Below are 26,559 nucleotides of genomic sequence, written 5' to 3' on the forward strand. Positions count from 1 at the left end.
TCCTTGAAAAAGGGTAAATACTGAGTTATCACTCATTGAGTCAAAATCCTGTATTATCACTTTCATAAGGTTTCTGCAAGTTTAAAGTACAGAATGTCATTGTAGGAGGACCTAATACACTTCAAATAAAAGGGATTTCTTATTAAATAAATATAAAACAAAGTTTTGAGGAAATCAGTATCTTCAAACATCATAGTTACATTCAGATAGAACAGGTAACTCAAAAAGTAGTCTTTTTTTTCTGAAGAATGTAAGACTTGAGTCATGAAATACTAAGAATGAAAAGAAATCTATTTTTTGGACAGGCAACTGTTTGTAGGCAAAATCAATGTCTTGAGGCTTTTAAAATACTCTACAGCATTTGTGTGTATCTTTAGAGATGGGGTGTTACTTAAGTAACCTGTGTTTCTCTGGTATCCTTTCTGTAGTGCTACTTCCCTGCTGGGCACTCTTATTCTTGCCTTGCAGCTTTTTTTCCCCTGAGAATAAGAGTATTTGGAACAGGTGGAATTATTTTTCCTTTGTTTTGGCTTTAGCATGTTTTCTGGTCTTGAACTGGTATGATATTTAGGCTATAACCTGCACCCAGATCAGTGCTTTCAACAGTGGCAGTTGTAAGCACTGTAACTCTGTTGTCAAAGAAATGAAATTGGATGTTTGAAACTAAATTAAACTGAAAAACGACCTCAGTGGAAACAAGTATGATGTGGTTAAGTAAGCTCTGTTGTATTACTTGTACTGCTTAAAATAAAGTCCTAGTCCTCCTAAAGTATTGCTTGTAAAGTCTCAGTCCTCCAAAAATGCTTGAATGTATTCAGTATTAACCCACACAGGCAGACTCTGATTTATCAGTTGGATGGTCACTCCTTTGTGTTGTGTGTGTGTTTGAAGCTGCGTGATAAATAAAGCTCAGGTAACAGCCCCTGTTCTACAAAGTGTTCTGTGTCCTTCAAGAGCCTGATCTGTGAAGGAAATCTGTCTTTAGAGTCTTAATACAGCAGAAGCATACCCAAATTAGCCTCTGCTAACAAATCACAGTGTCCTGAATCACACAAAACTTCTGTATTCTGGCACCAGTCTTAACAAAGGCATAGTACCTCTTGTCAGGATGAAACAATTTGGAACCACATGCTAGGAAAGGCAGTTTGGAGGAATCACAGGATCTGAATTTATCATTGCATTTTTGTAGAGGCTAGTAAGGGTCCAAAGTGTTGGCCTTGAAAAATTTTGTGCTGGTGGAGATTTAATTAACTTGGCTTGAAACTAGAGCACAGCCAGTATTCATTTTATCCCAAACCAAACAATCCTTCAGCTGTGACTTTTTTATTGTTTTGACATATTCTAATTTATCTTGTGTATATCCCGAGGATCATTCAGTCAGATGACATAAACTGGTTGCTTGTTCTTAATGGCCTTTTTTTGAACTGTGTTGCAGAATTGGGTATGATTTCATGAAAAACTATTTATCTTCACACTAGTCCACAGTATTAAGCCAGAAATGGCTTTTGGCTCCTGCAGTGGGTAATACACAGAATTCAAAGGTATTATCAAGTGTCTCTCTTTTTTCCAGTTATGGTATCTCAAGCAAACACTGAATCATGCAATTCAGCTGAGCTATCTTTTAGTCTATCAATAAAATATATTAAGTCTGTTTCTAGCCTCTTGGGCTTTATGATATTTATAGTACTTCCTCTAGATGGGTAGTATTGATGTGATTTAAACATTGATGTATTAGTATGAATTACTGTGTATTAATGCATACTAATTAAAAGCTCTTTTACTGAGTTAAACAGATGTATTTTTCATGTTCTGATACTATTCAGTGTTATATTAGTGGGGAAAAAAAAATACAGTTATATTAGAGTTTTATTTCAATCCTGTTTTAGATATGATATTAGGTGAGGATGCTGCTTGACTCACAGATGCCCTTTGTGGCTGTGCAGGAGGGTAAGTATTTCCAAACTCCTTTTTAATGAAGAACTTTGTAAATAATGCAGCTCCCAACCCTGTCATCTAAGATTATCTGTACAAGAAATAATGTTGATAATGCTACTTCCATAATAGCAGAAATGTAATCTCTGGTTCCCAGGTACGTAAATTAAGTAGAGGTCTGGAAATGCGTTCCTGGTTGTGGCTTTGGATGTTAAGCAGCATGTTGCTTAGGCCTGACTAGTTTGTGTTTTTCAGCAAGGACAATGGCTTCCTCTCAGGCGTAGTTAACAGATTATCTATTGATGTATGCAAAAATGTCTGAGATGTTGACCTACTTTTCTTCTTCCTATCAGCTACTCATACTGAAGTCACACTGCTTAAACTTGCTGCACACGCCTGTACTACTTTGTTTATGGGGAAACAAGGGCAAATGGAAAATGAATTTCTTGTTGCTTCACACCTTAAATAAGCAGGTAGATGAATTAAATATAACCTGCATTTTCAGTCTGTAAATATGAGTACTATAAGCAGAGTTGTAGCTCTGTGTTGTGGCTGATTTTCCCACACAACTTTTAACAGCATAATGTGTGATAGAGATTATAATTGTCCTGATACATTTATCATAGTCAAACCTGCTACAACTAGCTTTTCTTCCTTTTTCCCTCAGGCAGAGTAAGTGCATCTTTTCTTCTTCTCTTACTTTTGGGCTATTGACAGCTACAAGGTTATTAGGAAAAAAAGCCAGTGTCCCACTTAATTTATCTACTTGTTTTGATTGTTTCTTAATCATCCCTATCGGGTGTTACTGCACTTCAGTTGAATTATAACAGATAATTGTTCTACTAACTTGTGTGAATTTCAGCTAACAAATAATTTTTATTAGATGGTAAATATTTTGTTTGGGTACACATGCATCTAGCTGTATATGATTAAAAAGTATTGCCAAAATGCAGTATTTGTTATTATGCTGCTAGGAAAAAGCTGCCACTCATTGCCTGCAAATTCCTGAGAGTGCCCATGTATTGTCTTACTGATTTTGTGGAAGTGATTATCTGATGCTGAGCATATGAATGGCATGAGCTGACAACATTGAGTAAAATTGAGGCCAAGTAAAATGTGTTCCAGGTATTTGGTGTTAATTTTTGGATGTTTCTAGTGTATATATTGTGTTAATATTTAAGTACAGTGTTTGGTATGATACTCATAAAAGAAACAGTTTAAGACCTCTGATAATGGTCCTGCTGCATGTCAGAAATATATGCTAGTCAACTCGTGCAGCACTGCTTCATTCCCACTTCTGCTTATTTCTATGGATTGCATTCAGTTACTAGTATAGACAGTTTTTAATTGCATGATCTGTTTTGTGATAAAGGGTAATGTTGCACTCCCTGTTTTTTTTTCTTGAAGATGTAAGGATGATGGCAGGAGTTAAAAATGACAGATACAGAATTGAAGACTGTATTAGAGTGTTATGATGTTGAGCTGCAGTGGCCTTAGCAACATTTATATCCTTTTTTCCAGAAAGAAGTGAAGAATGTTCAGGCTGTGCCTGTTGCAAGATGCAGGTTAGCTAAAATTAGCTGTATTGCCAAAGTAATGGGTAATTTGGACCTGTCTCATTTATCAGCTGCCTGGAGGAGGGAGGACAAGAGTGTGGAAGGAGTCACTTGTCTTGGGTGTGGGGCTGCTATTCAGAGATGAGGGAATGGGCTGAGAGGAACCCTATGATTTTGAGCAAGAACAAATTAGAAGTGCCACATGTAGGATGGAATAACCTCTGACAATGATGCAGGCTGGGGACCTGACCAGGGAGCAACTCTGTGGTCTTGCCAGAGAGCATACTGAGCATGGGCCCTGGAGTAAACGAGACCTGCTGCTCCCAAGGCGGTATGAAATGGATTGCAGCCAGCAGAAGGAGGGAAGTGATTGTTCCTCTCTGCTTAGTGCAAGTTAGGCTGTGATTAGAGAGTCCAGGCCAGTTCTGGGCTCCCTAGTATCTGAATGGCAGAAACTGGAAAGCTCAGCAGAGGGTCACCAGGCACGGGGGAGTCTGGAAAACTCTCTCCATGAGAGGCTGAGGAAAGTGAGCTTTCCTAACTGGTACAAGAAGAGCCTTTGTGAAGCATAGAAAGAAGCCTTCACCCCCCTCCTGAGCTCCCCAATTGGTTAATAGAGGTTATGAAGGAAATGAAGTCAGGGTCCTTGTGGTGGAGCAGGATGGGAAGATACAAGACACAAAGTAGAAATTGAAACAAGAAAGGCTTAAACGGTATTGAAGGGTAAGCTCTCCTCCTGGTGAGGTCAGGTAGGGCATGCTGTCTGGGAGGTTGCACAGTCCCCATCTGTTGAGATTACAAGGCTGGACAAATGCTGAGCTGAATTCGCAGCTGACTGGAGCCCTGCAAGGTCCCTTCCCACCTGATTTATTCTGTTTTGATAAACTTATAGTGAAATCATATTGCCTTTAGAAATACAGGGTAATTCATTCAATCCTGTGTAACTCAATAAGTAAATCTATTGAGTGACAATGTACCAGATGAGCTTTATTGATTAATCCTTGAACAAGGCCACCAAGCTCCTGCTCTGAGGCTGGGACACTCCCTGTGGCTGCAGACTAACTGTGAATGCAGCAGGAGGGCAGGGTTTGGTGTGGCTGTGCTTGGCCTCACTGCAGCTCCCATATGGACAGCAGGTGCTCAGGTGAACAGCCTGCTTCTGTTAGCTGTCCTTTGGTTCCTACACCAGCTGTGCCCTGCGAGTGTGTGCTTTGCCTCCTGGCATTTGCACCATGATTTATGTATGAACCAATTGTTTCCCCTTGTCTGTTCTACTCGGCTGACCCACGCAAGCTGTTTGGAGGACATCCCTTGTGTGTTATCCCAGTGGCTGCTCGTGTGGTTTCAGTGCTGTGTGGTGACTGCGGTGATCCCAATATAGCCCTGTTAAGTTTCAGAGTATCACTGGTATGGGAACTATTTAAGGTGGTAGTGCTCGCTAAGTGCATGCCACCTACATCGGGTGTGTCAGCAGCAGGGCATCACAGCCGATGTGTGATAGAATAGACACATTTCTGAGTTGTATGGGGGCCTTGCGCACGGAGGTCTGCTTCCATTCGGCGCTGGTGATGCTTATCTACTGTAGATTGACACATCAGCGCTACCGGAGCGCTTCTCCGAGCCTCACCGCGCTCCTCCAGAAAGCGCAGAGGAGCGGTGCTATCTGCGCGGAGCCGAGCGCCGTGCCCGCACGAGAGATTTTACAGCTGCCGCGGGGCGGGAGGAGCGGCCATTTCGCGGCGCCGCGCGCGCTGCCGCGTCCCGCCTCTCGCGGCCGCCTCGGGCGGGCGGGGCGGTGCTGCCGCTCTCCGTCTCGCCGCGGGCGGGGCCGGCCCCGCTCCTCCTGCGGCCTCTCCCGCCCGGTCCCGGGAAGCCGAGCGGGTGTGTGCGGCCGTCCGCTGCGCCCCGCGCCATGCTGCCGCTCCTGCGCCGCCTCGCGCTGCCCGCCGCCTGCGACGGGAGCCGGGATGGCGACTCGCGGTACGCCAACCTCTTCAAGAAGCTGGACCTCAACGAGGATGGGAGGGTGGACATCGCCGAGCTTCAGACGGGCCTCCAGGCCATGGGCATCCCGCTGGGCAAGGAGGCGGAGGAGGTAGGAGCGCGGCGCGACCCTTCTCGAGGCGGTCACTCAGGCAGCCCGCGCCTCGTCCCGAGGGACACTGAGAGGCGGTCCGGCCGGCACCGCGGCGCTGCCCGGAGCGGGGGCTGCCCGAGCCGCAGCCGTGTTCGGCCGGCTTCGGGCTTGCTCCGGGAGCTGTGCTGTAAACGAGGTAACTCGAGTGCAAACGCTATTAAGAGCATGGCAGCCGGTGATTCTGTTGCCAGACGGGCTTGGCCCGGCTTAGTCATCGCGCATCACTTCTGCACTTCCTTGGCCCGTATTGCGTGGTGTGCGATGGTGTCCCAGCGCGAGGAGGGATGTAGCTCACAGCTGTGGTGTCTGTCGCTGTTTGTATGATCTAGGTCAGAGTAAGTATGTGCTCAGTGGGTAGGTAAGCCTCCGTTTCAGTCGTTTGGCAGCTGGCAGCAGTGTCAGAAAAAGCGGGTGAGCCCAGCTCTCTGTCGGCACGCGGTGGCAGCTGGTGTCACAGCTCCTGCATGTAAAAGCGCCTGAGTATAGCGGTAACCTTCTGACCACTGAACAGATGCAGCTCTCGCTTTGTTCTGCAGGTTCTACTGTGATGGCTTAAAACCAAAAGAGGGGAGTTCTAGGTTAGATTTTAGGAAGAAGATCTTTACTCTGAGGTGGTGAGGCCCTGGCACAGGCCGTCCAGAGAAGATGTGGATGCCCCATTCGTGGAGGTCTTCAAGTCCGGCTTGGGTGGGGCCCTGGGCAGCCGGAGCTGTTGGGTGCCAGCTATGGAAGGTCGTTGGAGCCCAATTATCTTTGAGCTCCCTTCCAACCCAGTCTGTTCTATCATTCTGTGACTGTGACGTTCTTCTGTTCCTTTTTATGAATGGTTTCACCTTAGTAAAACTTGAGTCATCAAGTGCTGAAGTGCTCTCACACTGCCTAATCTGATCTGCACCCGGACGAGAAACTTCTGTTTTCTAGTTGTTTTCAGTGATGCCTCAGGATCAGAATGTAAAATCGTTTAATGCCCAATTCTGAGGATGTAAGTATTTGTGTGATAAAGCAAGTCTGCATTGTAAGAGCAGCTTCTAGGTTTCACTTTTATCTCTTTATAAGGTATTGTTTACTGAAGCTGTTGAAGTTGTCTTCAGTGGGCTCTGTTAATTTTAGCAGTTGTAACACTTTCTCTTGTGCTGATCTTTCATTAGGAAGTAGAGAACTGGTACATGGACATGAAAACTATTTTGGAAAGCAAGTAGCTTGTATCTGTGGTCATGTGAGATGTATGGCTTAGACTCATGCTGATGGTGATGTGCACTGATGCTTAAGCAGTACTGTCTGGCTTTACACATCTTTCAGCAGACATAACTTCCAAACGATGTGGAGGAATTTGGATTTCAGCTGTATTTCAGCAAGTCAGACGTAGATGCGGTTAGGCTGAACAGGGACAGCAGAGGTCTGTGCTTGAGCTGTTACTTTGGTGCTGTTCTTTATTTCAATATCAAGAGCAGTCAGATAGTGTCCCGCTACTATGCCAGGGTTAGCCATTGTGTAGATTCTGGTAGAGGATCAGGAAGGTGAACTTAAATTTTGACAAGAGTGCTCAGAGATAAGTTGGGTAAGCCATTCAATTTCAGTGACCTTGTGCTAATTCTGGCACACTCCTTATTCCTCCAGAGTTTTTGGTCTGCTTTCCTTCCCCTTGATATATGTAACTCTCTGCCTTAGAACTTAAGGGAGAAGTATCCTGCAAGTCTTGCGTGAGTTGAATGATGCTACTGTGAGAGTACAAATGAGTCGTAAGCATACTTCCACTTGAATATTGCTTGTGGTCAAAATCATCTTTATAATGAATTAAGCGTATCTGGATTTTCAGCACTTGGTTGATTAAGGAGGGACAGTTGGGCCTGCTTACCCATGAGAACTGTGTTGCTGGTCGCAAGCTCCAGTCACACATTATGTACAAGTTGTTGAAAACCTGTTGTACCAGTTAGACTGTAACAATCTTGGGTTTTTAGTTAAAGAGAACAATAAAGGGATAGGTGTCCTGTTTCCTGACAATTAATGAGGATGGTCTTCCAACATAGTTTACTGAGAGTCCTGAGACATAAGTGATATGTTTCTGAAGTTTTGAGCAACTCGTAATTGAAGTTCCAAGTGATTCTTGTGTTCAGCACAACATTTTCCATGCAAAGCGCTGACCTAAGTGTCTGTCCAAGCCTTGATTGATGCAGGACAAACTGGTAGTGAAACCCATGAAATCAATTGAGATAAGCTGCACCCTCATGGCTGTAATGGGGAGCAGGAACAGGCTGTTCTAGTTACCTGAGAAACACAGTGTAAACAGAGTAAGCCATGAGTCACATCAGGCTTTTGAGGTGGGTCAAACCATTACTAGAGTGTACTACAACATTTATATGCTCACCGTTTCAATGGTGCACATAGTTTTTACTTGAAAAGACTTCTTATAGTAAGAGAGCCTCAGTGAGACTTGCTGCTGCTTTCTTTCCTGTCTTTATGCAACTAATCTGCTTCCTGTGCTCTTTCTTGAGGCTCTACTTGAAGCTGTGTTCTCCCACTTAGTCCCTGTCTCAGGCCCTAGATTGGTGTTTAATTCGATAAAATGTCGTTTTACTACTTGGTAAAAAGACATTTTATTAATGGAGTTACATATGTAGTCTTTACCTTTATGTTTGGGGAGGCAGAAATAGTCTTATAATTGCTACTAACTAATGAATAAGGAAATGAAATGGAGCAATATTATAAATGTGGCTAAGGGTTCTGCCCTGCCCACAGCATGATGATATGGATATGAACAGACCTTTGGATATCTTACAGAAGAGCAGACTGCACTTTCCTGTGGCTGAGTCAGGGTGTCAGGCCTTGCACTCACTTGATAAGGTGCAAGTCTGGGTTAGATCTCCAAAAATCCTGTTTGTAGTGAAACACATCTCTGTGGGAGTGTTGGTCACTGTACTCATGGTGAACACTGCTCCCTCCTGGCTAACTTTTGGTAAACAACAGATGGCTTACTTGTTTACTTGCAAAGTCTATTGGCTCATCCCAAGTCATCGCCTTCATGCTATAAATTAGTGATTATGCTCTTATTACTGCTTTTCTCTTTGCTTTGAAACAATATATAGTTCCTCTCTAGGAGTTTGTGTGCTTTCTGATGTTACTGAGCTGCTATCCATTCAAGCAATAGACATGAGTGTCCTTTTGAATTAAGCTTTCATCTGTTTTCTTGACAGTTTTATTCATGTTTAATGTGCAACAGGATACTCTAGATGAAGTAACACAGTAGATATCAGATTGATGTGTTGCAAGTAGGTCACTTGTTCCTCTTTAAGGAAGAATCATTCTTTTTCTCCATAGAAAGGCATCGTAGCCCAAAGTGACAGAAGCTCCTGACTTCACAGTCTGTTTGACCTGCCTCCTGTCAGTGTGTGACAGAAAAGTAAACCACTGAAAAATCCGAAATGTCTGCTTCTTAGAGGCTGCCAGGATGACTCCTTTTTTATTTTGTAGTATATTACTTGTTAGGAAAGGATAACTTTGTAAAGCTTTGCAAAAGATTCCTAACATTGTATGTCAGCACCTACAAAGAAGGAATTCAGTGTGCTGACAACATCAGATGGCTCTCCACAACTACTTTAACAGCTATTGTACAGTTAATTTGGGTTAGGAGAGTTGTCTGATAGCAATAATAAATAGATGCTGGGATCAGATCGCAAATGATCTCATCCCGTGTCTTCAGAATGCAGCGAGTCTCTTAGATATGAGCACCATACATGGTGTGCATGGTTATACTATTTTTGTTCACCCTTTCCTTCTGTTGCAATCAATCCTTACAGTAAACCTGCAGGAGGCAAGCTCCATGTTTTAAGCTTCAGTTTCTGCTAGAAACAGCCAACCATTCATACTCAGGATGTATTTATGTGTTGAGTCCTGGAGCTAGACATAGGAAGATAGTATTGGAATGAATAACTGCATTCTGGAAACAATATAATCTTATTTGGTCTGTCTGTCAGGTTGACATGTAAGTCTAGTTATGCCCATCTATGTGAAGGCCCCTTTAGTTGAAGAAGCAGTGTGATGAGATATCTTCATGTAGTGGAAATGGAGGCCCAAAGACACTGAATTCTCAGCAGACAGAACACGGTCTGCTAGGAGTAATCAGCTGTGTCTATGGAACCTGTAATTTTGCTCTTACCTGCAATGAACCAATAAGAAGACTGTGGCTAGCCCTTCCCTGTTGTGGAGTGAGGTGCTGAGGGCAAAGAGCAAGAAGGAGAAACTGTAGCTGATGGAAGTATCTGTTACTGCAAACAGTGCATGTCTGCTGTAGGAGGATGGGGGGCTCTGTTTATGGCGGCCTCTGACACTGTCATCTGCTGGGTACTGTTTAAATGCCTTAATATCCTTTGGGAAAGAAGTGAACAAATAAGAATGGGACGTGAAAATATAGTGGCATTTCTTGGGAGGTAGTGCAAATGATTGCTTTGCTCAAAACAGGATACCGGAAGGTGTTTTTGAACTTCAACAGCAGTCTTATTTGTTAGTGTTATTGGGACTCATCGACTGGAGTAATGTGTGGGTGCATCTTGGGGCCCTTTGACTTCATTCTATATTTATCTCTCAACTATGCACTGTCACAAGAGTGGTTTTAATAAACTTCTACTGTGTTTCTCATTATCATTTTGTGATGTGGATTTGTGTAGTCTTGGCAGGTAGAAGAAAAAAAAAACAGCATCAGTTCTTGGTATGAGAGGATGTGTGTCCAGAGAAGACAGAGGCTGCCTGTGCTCAAGCTGTGGCTGCATCCCGGTAGATTTCAGTCTAAAACATTTATAATTGTGTTATAATTGTGGAATGCAGAGTTATGTGAATGACTGACGCTAATTATTTTGGAGGCAAAGATGGAAAGAACAGAAGAGAGGGAGGAGAAGGGAATGACCAGATAGCCGTGGAGAAATATCCTTGAGATAGGCATCTGAAGGATACTGAAAGAAAACATGTATCTTCTGTGTCCAAAAGACACGCTGTTCTTAGCTTGGTGTTAGTTTGTTTTCTGTGCAGTATCTGTGACTGTGCCCTTTGGAGCTCTATCCATAGATTACAGAACAATGAATTGCTAATTGCACCAATTCTGAGTCTTTAAATGCTGTTTGTTACTTGTAGTTAGCAGGATAGGAAGCCAGAAATGCCCAGTAATTTCTTGATAGATTGCTTCCTGTTAACTTTTTTTTAAAGTTGTATCAATGAGCTGAAATAACAGGCTAATATAGGTGATTGGCAATCTGAGTAGCCCCACTTCCTGCACAGTTGAGTTTTGTAACCAGAGAGATGTGATAGCTTATACGTAATGCAAAAACAATTACATCAAGTACCGTATGAAGACTCAGGTGTAGATTTAAAAGAAAAGTCTACATGAAAGAACTATGATTGCTTTTTTTGCGTTTTCTTTCTTTTCTATAGCAATGGATGTGTTCAAGTTCATGACTGGCACAGAGTAGTCTGATAATTCATTGGGACACATTTAAAGTCAGGATTTTTAAATGTCTGTAACTTTGCTGACGTTTTCAACAGACCTGCTGGCTTAGGTTCCCACATCCAGGAACTTTTCTGGAGAAAGAATGTTTTATGTAAGAAAGTTCTTCACTATTTCAGTCCAGTTTTGGTCTCTCAAATTGCTGTAGCCTTGCTGTGCAGGACTTGAAAAGCAGCGGTGTAACAAACGCAGCAGAAGAAGAACAGAAGTGAAATAATTGTTATTAAAAAAAAAAATAGAAGGAATGTCATGGCCAAATAGGGTCAGCACAGGAGTCAGTATGTGGGGAGGCCCGTAGCATGAGAACGAAAGATGATCCAAATAGATCTTTAAGTATTTGTAGCTCTGTAAATTCTTAGCAGTTCTTTCTGGTCACTGCTTCACTATATAGGGGATTATCTTCTTGGTTGGCATTTTTAGATGAGAAAAGAAAGGGCAACCCTTGAGAAAAGAAACGGTTGTGTCTCAGGGCTGGGTCTGCTGATGGGCGACGTGGTTCCCTGGTAGCTGCAGTACCGGGCAGGTGTTAGTGCTGGGCTCACTTAGCACTGGTTCCCAGGGCTTGCACGCAGCAGCTGGCACCTAAGCTGGTCCTGCTCCATTGTTGTAAACACGCCTATGTTAAAAATGCATCCAGTTTTCCGCCAGAGAAGTAGTTGAAGCAGGAACTGATGTGGTGACAAGTGGTTATAACTGTGTGATATGTGTTATCTGGCAGTATATGAAATGAGCAGCGGAGTCTGATTGCTTGCTGGACATCAGTGAGGTAACTGAACACTGCTTGCCCAGGGAGACTGTGGCCTCTCCCTCCTTGGAGGAGCTCACAGCTTGAGCAGACGTGGTCTGGCATGACCTGATCTAGTTGGGCTGAGTTTTTGCATGTGCTGTGAGTGAACAGTTTGCATGTGGGGGCTGGCACTGCACTTCCTGCAGCACCTGCTGGCTTCCTGGGGCTGTGCCCAGGGAACGTGCAGCTCCCACTGGCCCATTTCTGCCCTCTGTGTGGAAGAATTCTCAGAGTGCTCTGTTTGCTCCCCAGGCTTGCAGATTATGGTTTCAGTCTCAAACTTCAACACTTACATAAAGAGTACATTTTTACAGGCTTTAAGAAGCTTTTGTTTATATTAACTTTTCAGATTTGTAGCATGGGGGAGGAGGTGGGAGGGGGAAATGTGTGCGCCTGCTGAGGTACAGCATGCATTTTGGTTCCCTGCTGTTTCTATTCTGCTGAAACTGGCTTGAAATTTGGAAAAGAACTGTAGGAGCAGGGGATAGGTGGAGGCTCATGCACGTGGCTTCCTGGCTGCTGCAGCATGTAGTGTGCCTGTGGGACAGATGGAGAGAAAGGTGCCCCCCTTCACATGCGCTAATTGCCGGCTCTGTGAACCTCTGAGGAATTTCTGCTTTCTTTGGCTCGCGTCATCCTGAGCAGTGGAGGATTTGTAACTGGAATGTTGCGTATGTTTTATTGTGCCTCTGAGCCAGAACAACACTTTCCTTGTTTCGTATTTGTGTAGCTCAGGTAGGGAGCAGTACCAACTGGCCTTGATGAGAGTTCACATAACTGACCCTTTCCGAGTTGGTTGGGAGGACCGTGTGGTACAGGATGCCTTGTGTGCTGGGCGAAGGGTTGGGATGGCTTTGTCTTCAGAGCAGGGATCCTTCTGCCAAGGGTCATTTTTAATGGACTTCTTTTGGTGGATTTGTCTATTAGAAGGTGGTTGTCAGGAATGCATCCATACACTTGAGTAAATATGATGTGTTTGTTTTTGTAGGACGTGGGCATTACATGTATTTGAACTGATGGGTAGATTATTGTTGATGAGTTATTGATAGAATCAACAGCTAAGCTGGAGTATGTTAAGGTCAGAACCACAGAAATATGTTTCTCAGCTGAGATCAAACACCTTTATTAGAGTATGTGATATCTTGCATAGATTTCCCTGTGCATGGCGTGCTGCATTATCAGAGCTACATAATTTGCCCCCTATTTCACTGTTGAGTACCACATAATCCTTAGCCTTTTAATTGAGAAGCCTATACATTTTCGGTGGGTTTTCTTTGCTTTTTTTCTTTTTGAGATTTAACATTAAGCTTTTTAGTGTGTGGATAGGGAAGATGAAGGGGGCATTACAGATGTGTCTGAACACTTTTGAAAGCAATAAACCAACCAGAATTCTCAGCTTCCTTTGTTGGGTGTCTGTAGGCTAATCTTGTTAGACTTTGCTCTTTTGAGGATTTATACTAATTATGGTGGAAGTTTAAAAAAAAAAAAAAAAAAAAGTAAAATAAAATGAAATTAAAACAGACTTTGTTGATTACAATGACCGAGCAAATCCTGCTGATTTACTTAGCAGTTGTGCAAGTCAGTCTTGAAAAACAAAGTATTTGGAAGAATTTTTGGTATATGCTGTAAGTATACCTTCAAATGCTCAGTAACTCATGCTTTCAGATTGCTCTTGTACTGTGCATTGTCCTCTTGGGATTACCCACACCAAGCGACAACACAGGAACTAATGCCCAAATGAAGAAATGGGACGTAACTTCCCCTCAAATCTTTTGTTCTAGAGCAGAAGTGTTGGGATGGACTTCCTTCCCCTGTTCTTTGCGTCCTGCTGGATGAGGCAGCAGCACTGTGGGCATGTGAAGAGGATGGGCAGTGCCCACTGGAGCAGTGCTGCTGGGCCTTCCATCCTGGTCCTGCTGCTGTCTGCTGCTCTGTTTAAGAAACAGTTTGTACTGTGGCTTCAGGTCCAAGCTGATACATCCTGCAGAGCTTGCTAGCCTGGCATTGCTTGACTCTGTGCTTTGCTCTTGCAGATCTGCCTCAGCTGTTATACCCTGAGAGGTTGCTTTAATTTCCCATTTATTGTGAAGTGTATTTTCACATATAAGGATGATACACTGTTTTAGTGCTTTGAACGAAAAGTATAGGCCCTAGGCAGTCATGCCATTGCTTTTGTATTTCAGGCTTGTTTTGTACTGTGTTGGCAATTGTATATCGTGTTCAACTCATAGTTAATTTTATATGCAGGTTGTCTGATCAGCAGGGCAGTTACTGGCAAACACCTGCAAAAGTGGAAGATAGCTGTTGTTGTGGTGTGTGTAGTGAGGAATTCTTTGTCAGCAGTTAAATAGTTAATTGCTAGTATAATTCAGAATAGACCACTGGATTCAAGAGGATAGCTGAGGCTGTGTAATTGTACTGGAATGTTGTGGACTTCAAGTAGAGCTAGAAAATTGTAGGCTTAGAATTGTTTTCTACCGTGATTTTGTCACGTCCCCCAGGCTGTCCTCCACAGATGGTTTGATCCATGGAGGTGTAACTTGTGTTTGAATAAGCAAGTTTTGGGGATAAAAACTAATGCCATCTTTGAGTATAGGTTCTTTTTTTTTTCTTGTCGTTATGAAGCTACTAAGAATTTGTTAAATTCTGGGGATGAAACCTAGCTCTGAAGTGTGTGTTATGTGTGGGTTTTCCTGACTTGACTCTCAATGTAGCCTATATGGTACTTCTTCAACCTCAGCTGTGTTATGCTGTTGTTACCTTGTGAGTTGCTGTATGTCCTAAAGTCAAACGTTACATTTTCTCCCAACAGAAAATCTTTAAAGCTGGCGACACTAACCAGGATGGGCAGCTAGATTTTGAAGAATTTATGCAGTATCTTAAAGATCATGAGAAGAAAATGAAACTGGCGTTTAAGAGCCTGGACAAAAACAATGATGGTATGCTGTTATTTGATGTGTTCAAATGGTTGAAGAAACTATGCTTTCAAAGTTATCTTGACTTAAGTTTTGTTTAAATTGGAGGCAAAAAATTATATGTGGGAATCCTTGACTTCTTTGGCCTAACAGGAAAGCAGTTATTGTTTTCTGTAGAGTGAAATAAGTCTCTTTTTTTCCCTTTTCTTTTTACCTTCTAGGTTTGTTCATCTGGGTATCTTTGCTTTGTAGACAGTAAAGCTATAAGGAAGTTACTGTGTATCAATTACAGATAAAATAACTATTAACTTACTGTATGTATCTTATTTGGGTGTAGAATTTCAGTGTTCTTACCTTTGCTCTGTCCTTAGATAATAAAAATGCATTGCCTCTGTTGAAAAATTTTTTTTAAAAAAATCTTTTGCTATTGTGTAGATGTTATAGAATGTTAGTAACATTGAATGGTTTGAGTTGGAAGGGACCTCAAGGATCATCAAGGTCCCATCCCACTGCCATAGGCAGAGTTGCCTACTGCTAGGTCAGGTACTGGATCAGGTTGCCCAGGGCTCCATCCCACCTGGCCTTAAACACCTCCAGAGATGAGGCACCCAAAACCTCTGTGGGCAGCCTGTTCCAGCACCTCACCACTCTCTCAGTGGAAAAACTTCCCCCTGACATCTGAAGGAGGGGAGGTTTAGATTAGTTTAAAACCATTTCCCTTGTCCTATCACCTGTATAAAAGGTTGATTTCCCTTCTATTTATAATCTCCCTTTAAGTTGGAAGGCCACAGTGAGGTCTCCCAGCCTTCTCTTTTCCAGTCTGAACAAGTCCAGGTCCTTCAGCCTATCTTCATAGGAGAGGTGCTCCAGCCCTGACGGTCACAACTTGTCAAGTATGATGGAGAGCAGACTGGCAACCACATTAACCAGTTCCTTTAGGACTCTGTTCTGTATATTGTCTGACTCCACAGACTTCAGCACATTCGGTCTCTTGAGGCAGTCTCAGGCTAATGTATTAAGCTCAGTGGACTCCATACTGTGTGTACTCATTATCTTTCTTTTTATATTTGAAGGAAAAATTGAACCATCAGAAGTTGTCCAGTCCCTCAAGATACTGGGTATAAACATTTCAGAAAAACAGGCAGAAAAGATCCTGCAAAGGTCGGGAATTAATATTTTGAGCTTCTTTACGTTCTTCATATTTTTTATAATTCAGAGAATGCAGTAATTGAATGGATTTGTAACTTGGAAGTGGTGTTGGTAACTTCAGTAGCACATATATAGGAATTCTCACATTCCATCTGTTCTTGGATTATAGATGGATTAGCCACTGTTATAGCATATGGTTATGGGAGGGGAATGTTTATACCTCATTTCTGTACAGATATTGTTGATAGAAACAAAGGTGGTTTTACATTTTAAAATGGAGAATGCTAGATACACTTGAATAAGAAATGTATGGTATTGAAACACCGTGGCAGATTTACCCTTGAAGTCTCCATATGTTGTCTGTAGAATGGATCACTGTAATGGCCAATATTCCAAATAGTCTATTTTCTTATCTGGTTTTGTTCTGTTTGTTTTTTTTGTTTTGTTGTTTTTTTAGTATTGATGCTGATGGAACAATGTCAGTAGATTGGAATGAGTGGAGAGATCATTTTATGTTTAATCCTGCTACGGACATAGAAGAAATAATCCGATATTGGAAACATTCCACTGTAAGTTCAACTTCAATTTAGTGCATCTTTTAAGTTCATTTCTGCTGGGACAGTATTGAGTGTATCAACTTCATAGTTATATGTTGTGCATTTAAAAGATTCTTCAATTATCTTTTAATTGCCAGTAATTCCTAGAAAGAAATCTTTCTCTTGGGGATAGTCCATAGAAAGCACTAATAATATTAAGCATTCTCTTCAACATTACATTACATTCTTATGTTCAGTGCTCTTGATGTGTTGAAACATACATAGAAACATTTTAACTCCTGTGTTGAAGTCAGTTCAGTAATTGCATTTCTACAATAATATTATCATTACCATAAAATCATAGCTGTCTTTGTCTACGATATGTTCTTAAATTCTTTTGTGTTATGGAATGTCCTTTAAGAATGATAGATATACAGCAACAAGCAGACAGTTTTTTAGGTTAGCATTGCGTGGAGCTCTTACCACCTCAGTGGCTGACTTAAAACAACAAATAATAAGGTAAATAAGCCAGTAACAATCCACTTTACTTTGTTTTTCTAGTACAGGGAAGGGTAATCCGTATAGTTATGGAATAATCTGTACAGTTAGGTGAAGATGAATTTCTCTGAGCATATTGAGACCAATCATGCTTTGAGGGGACTGGTCAGCCTTTCCATAATAAAAAACAGTCAGATGTGAAATGTTTGAGCAGCTCACACTGCATGGACTAAATTCAGTTGTGCTTGCCAGAGAGAAACCTGGTCCCTGTTTGCTGAGGAAAAGTGCTTGGAGCACTGCTTTGTGATCAGATAGGCCTGGTCCCAGCTTGTGCTTTGTATCACAGATCTATTTTTTTTTTACTATTTCTTTTATTATTTATCTTTACTATTTATTATTTATCTATTTTTGTTATTATGGAATGTCTTTAATTATTCAGAAGGAAAGAGTATAGATGTCTCCTGTGATGTTCTGGTTTAGGCTCAGTTATGATCCAATTATCACAGCAAGCAAAATCCAGCTATGCAGCAACACAGCTGGTGCTTCAGATAAGAGCAGATGTGAGATGTCACATGACTGGCTGACAGCTCTTGAAACTTAGCTTTTTTAAAATTGTATACTTATTAATTATATAATTTTATAATTTTAATTGCTGTCAGAATCTTCTGAGAAGATCATTGCACTGGCAGTTATTAAGGTAGTTGTGGTCTTTGGTTATAAGTATCTCCTAAATTTAAGAAAAAAGTTAAAGCTAGGTTTAGTTATTAAAGTTGCATTTAGGGGTCAGTAGATACATTGTTTAAACTCAGGTAGATATGCATATAGTACCTGTAAAATCTATTGATATTTATATTTTGAGAGTTCTGATGGATATTTTGCTGACTCCGTCTGTTGTTGAGTAACTGGCAACACCTTATTGGGAAATCATGGATGTCAGAAAAAACGTTTTCTCTTTTATCTGTTTCACGTTCAATACCAGACTACTTAATTCTTACCCTGTTTGTGTGTAATCTACATAATTTATGTACAATCTGCATACTGCAGTTTTTACAGTCTGAATGAATAAGTCAGTTGTCAGCCTGCTTAACAGAGATCTCACTAGGGTGTAGTGTCTGAACTCAACATCAGCAGCAATAAAAATGGTCAGTTAAGATATTTTCTGGTCAGTAGTTGTTATCATTTATTGAAACATTCCTGATTCTTTATAGTCTTTCTTTATGCCTAGTGTTAGCTTTTCATTATCTCTGGTGCAATTGTTCTGTTTTATCATGCTTATAAATGACATGAAGAATCCATTAAGTGGCATGTTCAATTAATACAGACTGCAGCGATAAAGCTGTCCAAGGCATAATACTGGAATGTTCTTTGATCATATTGAATGTTAACACAAAGATGCAACTGTTAAAGAAATGTCAAACTTGTATAGCTGAATAAAAGTCATTAATATGTATTTCAGAATAACTGCTAATGAGAGGGAACTTCATAGAATGGTCATTTTATAAGCCAATACACAACAGCTACTGGGAATTGAATATTCTGATATATCAACGATGAAATTATTAGTTTGAGAAGTTGCTGGAGGGAGAAAAAATCCCACATATGTGTGAATACATTAGCATGAGAGAGAAATCTCTTGTTAGTGTCCTTAAGAGATTAACAAGCTAATCCTAGAAGACTGTCTGGTGAAAGGTTAGCATTGACAGTAAGCATTTGAGCCGTAGTGCTCTCTGAAAACGTTTACTGACCATGACAGGATGTCTTTGTTTGGGTCATACTCAAGACAGAAATTTGTCGTAATTTTTAATGATGATGGTGCAATCTTTGAAATGGTGGGTATGTGGTATATTGCTCAATACCTGTTTAGAAGTAATTAAAAATACTGTTCATTGAATAGCAATAGCAATCTGTAGCAAGTTGATTTTTTTTGAATGTAAACTAGATTTTTTATGTTGAACATAGCATTTTATTTCTGTTCTTAGGTGGTAGGTTAATTTGGAATTAGAACTATTGGTAAAATTGAGGTAGTGGAGTAAGATGGTTATCTTGCAGCCCTTTGCTTTGGTTTCTGATAGGTGCTGGATATTGGAGATAGTTTGACTGTTCCAGATGAGTTCACAGAGGAGGAGAAAAAGAGTGGACAGTGGTGGAAACAGCTCTTAGCAGGAGGAGTGGCTGGTGCTGTCTCTCGAACAGGTACAGCACCTTTAGATCGTCTAAAAGTAATGATGCAGGTAGGTGCAATGTCTAAGAACTTCATTTCCATTATATCATTTCAGTTTTAAAGACCTGTTACAAAAAGTTGATGGCCAAATAGAGCATGTAAATTCTGGAGATCTAGTTGTATTTTAACAGGCTCTATATTTTGTGCCCATTAGTGTTTTCCACATTGATATCAGCAAAAATATAAAACAAATATTATACTACTCGTGCAATTAAAATAACATTTTCAATGGTGAATGTTTTTTTTTTTTCCTAGTTCATGTATTTATGCAGTGACTGGCTGCTTAGGTGACGAGTTTTACAGGCTAATCAGAGCACTGTCACTTACTCCGTTGTTTTTTTTTTGTTTTTTTTTCTTTTAGGTTCATGGTTCAAAATCAAATAAAATGAATATTGCCAGTGGTTTTAAGCAAATGTTGAAAGAAGGTGGTGTTCGATCACTTTGGAGGGGAAATGGTGTAAATGTTGTCAAAATAGCTCCTGAGACAGCTATTAAGTTCTGGGCTTATGAACAGGTAGGATGCTAAATCAGAAATGGAAGTAGTGTATAAAATATTGTATCATTCTTACTGTTTATTATGTACACTATTGTGTTGTATAGGAGTTCTTGTCATGGTTGGGGATTTTGTAGTAGTAATGTAGAGTAACTCAGGTTTCAAATAGCCTGTGTTTTCTGCCAATTAAAAGCTTGTTTTCCTGATTTGACCATTGACTTAAAAGCAGCGTAGATTAAATCTGTCATAAATTTTAAGCTGTCCTTCAGTTTTTGTAACTTCATAGGATCCAATGTACTGTGTTAATCTCGTTTTTAGCTTCAAAGTGAGAACAACCGAAACCTTAGCACATTACACTGGCAGGATTTGGATAGGATTCTTTTTAAGTCAAATATCACGGTGCTGCATAAGATGCCCTCACCCTGGATTTCAGAGTTATATTTACCTCAGAATCAGCTTTACACATCATGTTAAGGCCTAATCCTCCTTTGGGAAATGAACTACGGTTCTGATGTAGTTAACTGATGGTGTTTTTTTTTTTCTTTTTGCCTAAGCAAGACTACATTAATGTATTGCATGTTTTTGTACAACAGTGAAATAAAAGTAACGAAAGTAAAATAAATTTTGGGGTGTAGCAAGACTGAGTGGCAGATGTAGATTCTGTAGAGAAACTGTGAGCATTCTGTTCCTTCCTCTTGCTCAGTCTTTTGGGAGCAGACATTGGGTGCATTCCTGCACGATGGTGTTTGTCCTGAATGATACTGTATGTACAGCTCTGTTGGTGCCCATGTGAGCTGAGCTTTTTGTTCTCCAACTGAAGATCTTGATCTGCAAGGGAGTCAGAGCCCTCTTTGTCTGGGCAGCACATTGCAGGCTGTTTGTGGAGTACTGGACAGTAGTGCAAGTGACTGATGCCTTTAATGTACAGGATCTTTGTGTGTTACAATAATTATTGCTTTTGCGAATCATTGATGAGGGAGTAAGAGTAGTGCTAACTTTGTTGGGTTTGTAAATGCAACTATTATTATGTGGAAAAAGTAAGTGAAGCTTGAAAATACACGTTCTATTGTACTCCTTACTCTAGTGGAACTCTTGCATCTTCTAAAAAGCATGTGATGTTTTATGTGCTTTATCTTCACAGTATAAGAAGATACTCACTAAGGATGATGGAAATTTAGGCACCATTGAAAGATTTGTATCGGGTTCTCTAGCTGGGGCAACAGCACAGACTTCTATTTATCCCATGGAGGTTAGTAGCAGAGAATTTGCTTTCATTAGAATCTGCCAAATGTCTTTTTGGGCATTTTTGCACTTGAAATTATTGTAGGAATTCCTGTACATACACTCTTTTATCCTATGTTATTTTAACTTTAAACTTCCTTTCAGAATTTCAGCACTAGATACTTTAGAATAGACATTGTTCTAGTTGATAGCTGTCATTTTTCTGTTTGCATAGCTGTCCTTTTAAGCTATCTTTTGCTTATTAAAAGATGCTGGGAATTCAGGTGGTGTTATCACTTCTGTGTATATGTACACCAGAAATCTGGGTTATTGTATTGTATGATTGCTTTTTGTGTGAATGTCCTTTTTGAAATAGGCTTTTGTGTCATCGAAATCTAGTTTGGGAAAAGAAATCCTATAATGCATTTAACATTTAAGTACATATTCAGACTTGTTTCTGAATTAGACCTAAGTCTTTCCCACTATGTACATAAGCAAGGAATGATCTTGTCTGGAACAGAGCTGATGAAATTTTGTTATGATAGGGAGCCAGGTCAGATAAGGAGCTGGATGTGGAGGAAGAATAAGACAGCTACAACAGAGACTTGATGGAATAACTGGTCTTTCCTCTGTGGGACATGTTTCTATGTATTGTATTTTGGTACTAAATTGTAAGCTAGCATATAATGTTTGTGGTGTTCTGCATTCATTATAGAAATCTGAAGAAACTTAGCCTTAGCCAGCCTTTAACAGTAGTCATCATAAACAAGACTTGTACTTCCAAATTCAAAGCAGTTCCAGAAAATGGAATAAGCAGATATGTATTGTTTTCCTGTATTTATAAACTACAGTCATAAATACTTATGTAACTAAGACTACTGATTCTTCCCTTCAGGTTTTGAAGACCAGGTTGGCTGTGGGTAAAACAGGGCAATATTCTGGGATGTTTGATTGTGCTAAGAAGATCTTGAAAAGAGAAGGTGCAAAGGCCTTCTACAAAGGCTATATTCCTAACATTTTGGGTATAATTCCTTATGCTGGGATTGACCTTGCTGTTTATGAGGTGAGTTCAGATCGCTGACTGTGTGTTCATGTAATGTCTACTACTTAATTTATGAACAGAGTAACAGTTACTCAGTTACTTGGATCTGTGTTAGTCAGATTTATAATACATCTGCAATGTTACAGTTACCCTGGTAAATGGGAATTGCTACTGAACTCACTAGACTAGCAGTTCTGTCATTTTTGTCACCTTTGGGGAGATCCTGTACAGACTGGTCATTACATGCAGTAGTTTCATCTGACACGTAGGACTCCTTTCTTCCATTCTATCAAACAAGAAGTGTGCTTGTGAGGAGAAAGTGTATTAGACTTTGGTAACTGAACACTCTTGTGTAACAAAATAACCCCGTTGGCTGGGAACATAATCTTTATATAGCAAACCTGAGCTTTAATAACTTGACTAGTGTTCATATTAAGTTACCTGTCCTGCAGCTATCGTCGTTTTTTGCTATTTTTGATTTGTAGTTGAATTATAGTTATTTGCACTGCTTATGTATTTTTGCATGTCAACAGAATTCTTTGTAGCCAACATGTTGTTCTTGTGATGTATTTGAAACACTGCACTGTTTCCTTTAAAGAACTGGCATCTCTTACACTCATCAGCACCAGTTAAAATCTTCTGTCTACCTTCACTTATTGAGTGTTGCTTCAAAATATGTCAAGTAACTAATATGCATAGACTAATTTTATTCTAGTCTAGAGAAGTCTTGCTGTGATACAGTAGTAATTAGAGTCAGCAGAATTGCTTGAGCAAGCTGTATGTTTTCTAAACTGTATGGGAATTCTACCCTATGGTTTGCATCTCTAATTTTGCATGGAGTGACATGCCTGGTTGTGTGAGTTTTTGTTGTGCCTGATGACATGCTGGGTCATACCTTCCCAAGTATTAACTAGAGCATGGGCACTGCTGCCTGGTGCTGTGTCTTGGTATTTAAGGATTCTTTTTCTTGGCTCTAACTGCTGTAATGTGCAGTCCTTTACCACATGCAAAGGTTTTTGTGTAGCCTTTACTCCAGTCATACGTATGTGTGCTTTTAGTGAACTTGATGCTTTTCCAGGATGGAACCTGTAATAGATCTTAAGAGTAAACATTTACTTTTTCAAAGGCAGATATCTTGTCTGATTATTTTATCTTTTATCCTGACAGCTCTTAAAGACTACCTGGCTAGAACACTATGCATCAAGCTCTGCTAACCCGGGGGTTTTTGTGTTGTTGGGATGTGGTACTGTTTCCAGCACATGTGGGCAGTTAGCCAGTTACCCTCTTGCTCTTGTCAGGACACGCATGCAGGCTCAAGGTGAGTCCCATTGTTCTGAAAATGTTTGTGTGTTCTCATTGAAATTAGGTTATTTGTGACAGCTGTAGCAGGGATGTGGGCAAGTAGGATTTAAAAAAAAAAAAAAGGAGAAAGCTTGAAGAATTGAGAGTTTATCTGGTATGTAGGTGAGTAATGCATTTTAGTGGGGTTTAGGCACATGGATCTCTCTGGAATGTCTGGGGATTAAAGAGATTTGCTGTGAAGACATAAATTTTAATCGTTGGCCCTAAAAATGATAAGCTAGCTACTCAGTTGTTTAATACTTGCTGAAGAATTGTGATATTACTGAAACTGTTGAATAACGCTGTTGTCTTATTTTAGCCTCGGTGGAAGGAGCTCCACAGCTAAACATGGTCGGCCTCTTTCAAAGAATTGTTGCTACAGAAGGAATCCAAGGACTTTATAGGGGCATAGCCCCTAATTTTATGAAAGTTCTTCCAGCTGTCAGTATCAGTTACGTTGTGTATGAAAAAATGAAGCAGAATTTAGGAATAGCTTGAAGTAGAAAGGTGAGATTTCTAATTTGGTTGGAATTATCAGAACAAAAATGATTTCTTCAGTAATCTGTTCTTACAATTAGAGACTGTGGAGAGATGCTGCGACTTCTGTTTTTATTCTCCAGTGGGAGGAAACTTTCTTAATTTCTAGTTCACCTTTTGTAAACAGATACCTATGTTGCACTTTAATGTCACTAAATTGAGCAAAAAAATCTGTATATTTAAATCAACTATATACCTACGTATTCATATAATCATGAATATTTTATTCTTTTGTCTTCTCTAACTGAACTTGTCTCACATGAAACCAAAGGTAGAAGAAGTTCATACTGCCTTGATACTGAATTGATGAAAGTGACTTTGTTTTGTCATGCTGCCTGTCCTCAAGCCATTCACAGAAAACATTTTGCACTTCTAGAAGTAAGCACTTAATATGATAATTTTTGAAGGCAATCTAAGTTCTGAACATTGTTAACTTAGATACAGGAAGGGATAGCATAACACATTAAGTGTAGCCCACCACCTTTATTTTCAAGCTAACCTGTTTTTTCTATAATGAATATGAGCCTGAAAAACTACTGTTCCATGGTATCTAGAATACCTCAATTGATTTATATCGTGTTTTTTGTAAATCATGCAGTCAGTGATTTTGGTATCTTGCTGCTTTGGACCTGCTTTTGCACTTGTAAATGCTAGCATGACAAGTTCTCGATTGCAGTTACATGTTTTATAAAATCGCAGTATACAGAAACAAAAAAGCCTACTAGGTTACTGGATCCATTCCTACAAATGTAAGTTACTGTTCAAAAATGAGGTGAAGGATCTGGTACTAAGCTAATAATGAATTAGCTGTTGGCTGTGTTAGGAGAAACTGATTTAGACAAGAACTCAAGCTCATCATAGCTGCCTTGAAGAGCAAAAGGCTTCATGTTCATAATTTCTTCCCTTACTCTCAAAGGGTTACAGTCCCCTATGTGCTTTTAGCAAAAAAGGGATTGTGTTTTTATGTAAAGTTTTTATAGGCTTGTCATGAAGAACAAATCTGCTTTCCCTCACAGTTTTCTATATGCTGTGTATGAAATTTGGGTCATGAAATACTGAAGCATTTTGTCTGTGTGACCAAATGGAACTGCGGCTCTCTAATGTCCATCAGGTTCATGTTAACAAAGCAAGTGAAGCACACACAGGGAACTTGTAAGTACTTGAGAAACAGTTCCTCATTTAAAGAAGAAAACCAAAGCAGCACTTCCTCCACGTAGAAAATAGGTATTTCCATGTATAAGCCTCTTGGTTTATTTTTTGGAGGGGTGTGGAGCTGGGGCTGATGGTATGACTTGTTGTATTTCAGTGGCCTTCAGTCCCAGATACTGAGATGAGAAAAACAATTACTGCTAAACTCCATTGTCATGCTTTTTCTGCAGTCTATATGATGTCTTAATTCTTTATTTACAGTAATCCCAAATTTACAGAGAATCTTTCTACTCAACTCGACCTTCAAAACACACTTCTCTTTGACCACTTCCTAAAATTGGATTACTGCAGAAAGAACTTAGTTCCTATGCAAGTTCCTGTAAGGCCTTTGAGGATCTCTGTGTGTACACACGAAGCCAAACACACAGACAGCTGCCCCATATGTATGTGTGTGTATACACAAAATAAAACACATCAACAAGTGCCCTTTGTTCCTTGTATGGAAGACTGGGCCATGTTCTTCAGTCAGCAGGTCAGATGTATGTCTGTGATCAGTGCTTCCATGATTGTTTTTTTTTCTTCATAAACTGATGCATGACTTCCTAAGACTTGTGTTATAAAATGTTTTATCAGACTTTAGAAAATGACAGCTTTTGCTGTGTCTTTTGGCCTTCAATTTATGGAAAACTTGGACTTTGCACTTTTTTAAAAACTGAGAAGTCATTCTATCCAAATCATCCATGTGTACAAAGCCTTTCCAATCTGAATGTTTCTTGGTTTTGCCAATGTGTTTGTATCTTGTGGGATTTTTGAGATTGGTGATGTTGCCTGGTCATATTGTCTGACTGTGACCAATAAGCCACTGTGTGTGTGATGACTTCAGAAATGTCTGTCTTCTAGACTTGGTCCTTATTTTTGTGTGCAAGTGCCATTATGAACATTGAATATTATGCTGGTGATGCTTTCAAGCATTGAGAAGATGGAGTCGTCTTCAAACTTCATTTTTCATCATGTGCCTCTGTGATGACTGTTCATTTGTATATTCTCTGTCTCTTAAGAAATGAATGTTTATCTTTTTAGCTATACAAAACTACAAGTTTCTAATAAATGTTTGTTCCTTTATCTGGTTCAAGTGTGCTGATCTTTTTTTGTGGCTGGTAGACAGGTGATATTTCTTTGTTGCATTATAGGTATATAACTTATTGTAAAAGAGAAATAAACAATCTAATGGTGTTTTTAAGACTACCTATACTTCATTTTTGTTTCACATTTGGAAATGTTGTTTGAGATGTTTTATAGTTGATTATCATTCTGCCAAAAAAAACTCTCATTCCATAATGAAAGATCAAATCTTGATCAGTATTTTTTTTGCTCATTCATTGGGCAGTGTAACAGCGTGATTGCACCTGCATGACTGAATTCTTAATCATCAGGGAAATATGTTTGCTTGTGTTCTTGATGTTTATCTTCCTTTGATGTTAATCTTCTAAGTGAAAGGATCAATATAAAGCCTTTTCAAGGTAATTGTCTTAATTAACTCTATGTATGTAGCAT

At 40.1% G+C, this 26,559-nt stretch overlaps 1 protein-coding gene across 1 annotated transcript; it reads left to right on the forward strand.

Moving 5' to 3' along the window:
• The first annotated feature begins 5,233 nt into the window (after positions 1 to 5,233).
• Positions 5,234 to 26,127, forward strand: SLC25A24 (solute carrier family 25 member 24). Its single transcript, XM_085231468.1, has 10 exons — positions 5,234 to 5,583; positions 14,716 to 14,842; positions 15,892 to 15,979; positions 16,425 to 16,536; positions 19,074 to 19,232; positions 19,584 to 19,736; positions 20,857 to 20,964; positions 21,832 to 21,999; positions 23,146 to 23,296; positions 23,639 to 26,127. The coding sequence occupies exons 1-10, from the start codon at positions 5,401 to 5,403 to the stop codon at positions 23,815 to 23,817; spliced, it is 1,428 nt and encodes a 475-aa protein (XP_085087594.1). The 5' UTR covers positions 5,234 to 5,400; the 3' UTR covers positions 23,818 to 26,127.
• Positions 26,128 to 26,559: the final 432 nt, after the last annotated feature.

Source organism: Meleagris gallopavo, chromosome 10, assembly GCF_905368555.1.
Source record: "Meleagris gallopavo chromosome 10, MGAL_WU_HG_1.1, whole genome shotgun sequence".
NCBI classification, from domain to species: domain Eukaryota; kingdom Metazoa; phylum Chordata; class Aves; order Galliformes; family Phasianidae; genus Meleagris; species Meleagris gallopavo.

Bases quoted from the DNA above. Each gene is read 5' to 3' on its own strand.
- SLC25A24 (XM_085231468.1), top strand. From the start codon at position 5,401: ATGCTGCCGCTCCTGCGCCGCCTCGCGCTGCCCGCCGCCTGCGACGGG. The intron at 14,843-15,891 runs GTATGCTGTTAT...TTATATTTGAAG, and splicing joins CCTGGACAAAAACAATGATG to GAAAAATTGAACCATCAGAA. The intron at 23,297-23,638 runs GTGAGTCCCATT...GTCTTATTTTAG, and splicing joins GACACGCATGCAGGCTCAAG to CCTCGGTGGAAGGAGCTCCA.